Source organism: Diachasma alloeum, unplaced genomic scaffold, assembly GCF_001412515.2.
Source record: "Diachasma alloeum isolate Michigan unplaced genomic scaffold, Dall2.0 Dall_scaffold_00339, whole genome shotgun sequence".
Classification (NCBI taxonomy): domain Eukaryota; kingdom Metazoa; phylum Arthropoda; class Insecta; order Hymenoptera; family Braconidae; genus Diachasma; species Diachasma alloeum.
In genome coordinates, this window is record NW_021680478.1 from 2,486 (window position 1) to 9,246 (window position 6,761).

General features: G+C 37.0%; 1 protein-coding gene across 1 annotated transcript; it reads left to right on the forward strand.

Annotated features, from left to right (window-relative positions):
• Positions 1 to 1,525: 1,525 nt before the first annotated feature.
• LOC107040614 (latrophilin-like protein LAT-2) lies at positions 1,526 to 5,322 on the forward strand (the record flags this gene model as incomplete). Its single annotated transcript, XM_015260756.1, is given in 5 exon segments — positions 1,526 to 1,785; positions 2,813 to 2,914; positions 3,684 to 3,870; positions 4,357 to 4,440; positions 4,545 to 5,322. Coding segments are annotated over 5 exon segments (687 nt in total), but the record flags the coding sequence as incomplete, so codon positions are not given.
• Positions 5,323 to 6,761: the final 1,439 nt, after the last annotated feature.

A 6,761-nucleotide genomic window follows, 5' to 3' on the forward strand; every position in this document is an offset into this window, starting at 1 on the left:
ATATGCTACTGATGAGTGCAATGAAAAATCAATTTAAGCTTCAAAATAAAACCTCCCGAATCACCAGTTTTCATCTTCACCCCAATGGATAATATAACGTAAATCTCTTCACAGCAAGACTAACAAAAAAGGATCAATGAAAACGCGCGGATTAGTCAGACTATTGGGGATAGGGTGGGTTCGAGTGAAAAATTTACGACCAAGTGAGCGTAAATGAAAAAAAAAAATATATATATATATATGAGAATGAATCGAGCGCTTCGGTTAACCTTTTAATTTCCTATGCACTAACAGCAGGGCTCGCTGGAGTCTCTAAAACTAAAGCCCTCACAAATGGAATTTAATATTAGAGCATCACTCTTGTGATTTAAGAAAAAAAACAACGTTTAAACATCAACAAAGGGCCACTTGCTCTCTGACCCGATTCAACCGAAGTCTCTAAGACATTCATTGGCCATTTAATTGGAAAGAATTCTCTTCATTCCAATGAATTCAACCATGAAATTCACTACTTTCAGCGATCGCCGGCACTCGTTTCGTTATAAAAAACTCATCAATTGAATTTTGTTGGCAGATTTTTTTTTCACAATCTTTATGAATACACTCTAAATAGTAACTGAATAACAAGAGCTTATACAGAAACTATTGCGGAACTCTAAATAAAAACAAAAAAAAACATCCCCATTCAACTTTAAATCGAAACCTCACAATTCAAAAAAATGACATTCGTAATGTGGACGGTCTCGTCTGGTTCGGAGGGTCAGTAAATAGTCGAGAAGAGAGGTCGATAGGTTGTATGCGGATAGCGCACCGGAGGTGAGACGAAAGCTTTCTACCATACTGACTGCATCTCCAGGCGTGCCACACAAAGGCTTCACGACGTTTTATACTGGAACACAGGTATACAGTACCTCAGAAAACTTGTAACGCGTGTGGTAGAGGGGTTCTTGCATTAAAAAACTGAGGGTTTCCAGCTCGGTGGAGACAAAAAAAAGTTGATAGAAAAAACTGGAAATTTCTGTCCCAAAAGGGTTTTTTTTTCACAGATGGGGACAGTGAAATTTGTGGAAAAAAAGCCATTACGATGAATGACGTTATAAATCTCGAACATAGAATTTTGGAGAATAAATTGAAGTCGTTTTCAATGGAATCATTAAAAATTTTATACTCCCAGTGGAGAACATTGAAGAAAAAAGTATGAAAGCAAAATGCATAAATTCTGCAGAGTCCTGAGAGCTCCTGAATTACTAAAAATCCATAAAAAAGCTTGCACGTTCAACGGAAGAGAAACTCGAATTAAGTTTGAGTGTCAAAAATTGCGTCAGACATTCCGTTTTAATTCTAGGATAGATATCGGATGTTCCGCTTTTCGCTGACAACGTTGTCTTTTCTCGTCACGACTCTGTGAAATCCTCCGAAAGATGCCCGTTACCACTTCCTCCCTTCTCTCTTGGACCCTCGTTGCTACCCTACATCATTCAGTGGATCTCAATCTAAACTACCCTCTCCCTTTTCTTTTTTCTAGGATTCCGAATTATGTATATCTCTCGGTCTGAGCCTCCAATACTTGAGAGTCTCCGTAGTCTGTTGGTTAGCTGCAATGTGTCATCATCTATACGCTACAGTGGCATCCGTGCCGTGTCGCGATGACCCACCGACTTATCTCAAGTACAGTGTATTTGCATGGGGAGCACCGCTGATAACGCTAGTAGGAGCTGTCTACATCCAGAGCAAGGAGAGCAGTGATCTGTGGAACATCAAGGATTTAACGCCATTCAACTGCTGGTGAGATTTTTTTTTCCTCTCATTTTTCATCCACATGAGACTTACGAATCAATGCGGACGGTGGGTGATTTTTTTTTGCAGGGAATATGGTTACTTTTTTTTATCTGCGGTTTGAATGAATTTTTTTCTCTATCGATCCTTTGGATGGGAATATTGAATACTGCCATCTCTTAAATTTTTATCCTTGGATTCATGTCTCTTATTTAACTCGCCATAGAGCTCCTCTAGAAGTGCAGATAATACAAAGCGTGACACTGAAACTAGTCAATGTGTTGAGGATCAGGAGGAGATCCTCCAACGTGCAATAAAAGCCTGATTCCATATATCCAACCATTCAGAAGTTGAATTCACTCTCAAGCGGATTTCTTACCACGTCATATTATTACATTTACTTTAATCTTTTTCCATCGAGTACTCTCCACTTCTTTACCGTAAATTCTTGGGTGCGCATAGGTATGTACAGTGGGAGTTGGGTTTTATCTGAATTATCGAGATGTAGTATTACTTCTGCATTTCTTCGAGATTATTATTCTCTGTGGAGAATTTCTACTTCTTATATTGCATTTCCAGAATGTAATTATCCCTTTGAGGATGATATTGGCACTCGGATGCAGATGGATCGCTACCAATTTCTCGAGTGCCTCTCGGTGGAATGATAAATTGATCATGAACATAGAACCAAGCCATTTGGATGCTATTTCAGGACAATGGAAAGGACACAAAAGGGATGGAGTATTAACCTGCCACACGATACCAAGCTCGATTCTTTCGTTGTATTCTTTTTTTTTCTTTTATCAAAGTCAGAGTTCATTTAACGTCTATGTCCTCTGGTTTTTTTCCGACTGGTGGAGGGTGAAAAATCTGGTTTATCGCGAATATCTCTGTCATAATAATTTCCGATCAGGATCGAGGAGTTATTAGGAGTTTTTAATAAATAGACCGTAATAGTTAAGTTAATGAACGAAAAATGTCCCCAATAATTAATATCATCAATCTAATCTTCCCTTCCACCCGATTTTTTTTTCAGGTTTCTCGGCTCTCGAGCGACAGTCTACACTTACGGTCTACCGATTGTTCTACTTCTACTTATCTCGGGTTATTATCTTCTCAAAGCGGCCATTGTTGCACGGTAATCAATAAATTGCATCTCGATATTAAATTAGAATTTCCCTTACAAAAATAATGGAATTTGTGGGTTGGGTTAAGTGGGAAAGCAAATAAGAGTTATGTGCAAACTCCTTGTTTTTTTATTGTGGAAAATGGAATCACCCGAGAGGAGAACGCATTCAGCCACGGTGATAAATTCACTATTGGAGAGGGTGGAGACTTGCCGATTCAATGGAGAGTTTAATAAAAAAATTTACTTCATGTCTCGATGCTGACAATTTTTTTTGCTTTTGTTTCCAACTTTTTGCATTTCCCAACGTTTGAAAGCAATTTTCAAGCCATGAGGGATTATATTGCTTTGGAAAAGCATATTTGTCATAAACAAAATGATATAAATCAGTAGCGAAGCGGTAAAGGATGATAAAATTAATATGAAAAGTATCCATGAAAGGAGAATGTAGATATCAGTCGAATTATTTCGCAATTATGATAGTTGAGAATGAAATTCAGGACTTATTCCGTTTTTCACTTGAATAAAAATATAGTTGATTTTTTTTTACTCAAATCGTTTATAGGAGATATCGAATACAATATATAGAATCGTTTTCCATCAATAACTCATTTTCGGAAAAAAAACCGACTTATCACCCTTTACCACTTCGGTACTGAAATAATAAATAATTTTTCATACTCGCCCAGAAACAAGAATTTCCAAGGAAATAGGAATAAAACGAGTGGAGCGTTGCCCTTATATTTCAACATTATTATGAAATATGAGGAATTTTTCGCAGATATACATGCAGTATGCAATTGGACGTGAAGCAACGAGATAAAATGAAAAGGCGACGGGCTCTACAATTGATGCTATTTCTCAAGATTTGCCTAACGGTGGGTCTCATTGCGGGCTGTGGAATAGCATCCAGAGTGTGGAGAGTGCCCGTACTCTGGGCTATTTTCTGCACCGGACATTCACTACAGGTTCTTTCATTTTTTTTATTATATTTAATAAGATCATTAAAATTTCAATGTATTTACAAATTCAGGGCTTTTCCTCTGGAAATATTATATGAGTTTTAATAATTGACCCCGGAAAATGTACTTCCGAGAAGAAATTGTTAGATATAGATTGTAAATAAAATAGTATATTTCAGCACATGTGGGGCAATATCGTCTTTAACGTGTGTGGTTACATCACTCGCCTTCGGCTCATGCTGTAAACCCCACACGTTAAGGACGAAATTTCCCAACAAGTACTGAACAAAATTTTATGTCACGAAGCCTGAAACCGGCTGAATTAGACACGAGACGCGAAGCGTCGAGTGTCTAATCCAGCCGGTTTCAGGCATGAGTGGCATAAAATCCTTTTTGAAGCATATATAAAAAAAATCTAATCTTGTCGTAATTTTGTAGAAATGCTTTCCATTTGGTTTCACAGAATTATATTCATTAACTCTGTTCTAATAGGGGCTTGCTGTTGCACTGTCAGTGGCATGTAACTGTCGTGTCCTGAATGTCTACGCTAGGAAACCAAAGCAATCTAAACAACAGGTGAGTACGAGTGAGTTGGCACAAGTGTATTGATTCTCAACTCTCCCCATTTTTTTCTCATTCTCCACTTCACCATGCTATCTCAATTTTCTGGGTGATTACAGATCGCTAAATCGACCAGCATGCAACTACTGGCACCGCATCCAGATCCGGTTTAATAGGTACAAATGAGTCAAACTTTTTTCTATATTCTATCCAAATTGGAAAGCCAAAGAAACAAAAATCAAAAATTGAAAGGAAAAAACGAAAGAATCGAGAATCAAAACAAACAGCAAATATTTTTTATATAGACTTGATGGTTTCAACCATTTATTGTAATTAACGATTGAATAATTTATCATCTACAATTGAAGGATGAAATTTCCATTTGCAAACAATATTTTAATCAATAAATTAATCAATTACTAATGCTGTAGTGAATGGAGATATATTCAATGATGAGATGAAAACAACATTAAGACAATGTCCTCAACTCTGCGAAAATGATCTCAGTTTTATCATTTTGCACACTTGGCTGTAAATAAATTGACTCTGCGTAGTTTTACATATCAAAATGGGATAAATTAAATAACCAACTGTTGTTGATTTACGTTAATTGTAATGACGAAGGTGGGTTTGAAGCGTCACAAATTCATCCAATACCCAAAAGGATATAAACGGTATTAGCGTCGACAGCAACAGACAGCATATACACACGGGCTCTTGATTCTAAACCCAGTCGAGTAATACCAATTTGCATATCCAACATCTGCCCTCTGACCTTACGCATAATTATACTATTCCAATCAAACTTGATGGCGACACATTTAGGTGTCTTCATCACTGAACATTGTATGAAGAAAATTTAATGTATTCATGACATTAAAACTATTTTGAAACCAACCAGACATTCTTCATTCAATCCCCAATATTCTCATCGCAATTTCTGATTCAAAATACCATTCAAACGCTACTTCCGCTCTAATAACTCCTCAATTATTGAGAAAAAAAAACTATTTCATCTTGCAAAAGGTTTTTCATCTGCACCAGCGGAACTATTGGAGCAAAATGGAATTATAAATAGTATTGTACATCGAAAATTTCCCAAGCTTTTCACCACAATTATAATCACATTCAATGCCCATCAATTCGCCTCAACAATTGAATTTTCCACGCTGATTCATCGGTCTGACGAATCGAAATGGTATTTACATATCCAATACAATTTCCATGAATTTCATTCCCAGAAAATGGTGAATTTATTTAAATATATTTCAAAGCAAAAAATAACTACCATCACCACAATAAAATCTATGATTTTTTTTTGTGGAAATGAAATTTTGTAAACAGATTCAGTCAGAACGTGAATTGTGCGGTGCCAGAAGGTCTGACGCCGTCACATCGACCGCATCCCGCCCCCTCCTCCACCACAAAACTCTGTTTCTTGGAAATACGTGCCAAGGTTACACGCAATGTAGTCCTCTCGAATGGTAATTCATAAAAATACCTTCCCATATTCATCCTGAAGGTAAAAAATGGCAATTGCCATTAATGCAACCCATTCAAAACTCCCATACATCCTCTGGATTACTAGTGGAGATAATTGGATAGTCCTACGCTGATAGAAAGGATTAGTTATTGTTAACGAATGGATTTGATTGGAGACGGGGGTCTATTTGGTCTCAGCAAATGTCCATTCGTTAACAGTTAACAAATCTCGTTTGGAATAAATGAATCAGTCTATCAGTGTACTGAGGTAATACTGATCTACCGCACTATAAACGAGAGCTAATTCAATTTGTAAGTGAATAAATGGGAGAAAATTATAATTGACTAAATTGAACAATTCTAATTGTAATGAATACATACGCAGGTGCGTATTTGCAAAACAAAATATAACAATAAATCTGTTTTTTTTTTAATAAAAATTGATCCTAATTTTCCTTCTCCTCCTCCTGGGAAATGAATAAATAACGAATAGTTGAGATTTCAGCCGCCGTTAGTTACTCGAGGTTAGTCATGGCCCCCCAGACAATTTTCCACCGTCGTAAATGCCTCGTGGGTGTCGTTCTGTTACGTCTGACTTTTGTGGGGCTGTTGGGCATTTAATCATCTCGCCGAGTCGCTGTTTTTTTTTTTCCCACGATTTTAATCTGAATATTCAAGTGCAAGGGTAACCGAGAGTTTAATCAACTCAAAGGATTTAATTAATGAGTGGCTTGATAGGAATTTGAATTTTTTTTTTCTGCTGATAATTGCGAAATTGAGCAGGAGCTACTGTGACAGTTGAATTAGCACGTGATGAGACAATCAGTATAATTAGATGAGTGCCTCGCTGGCGG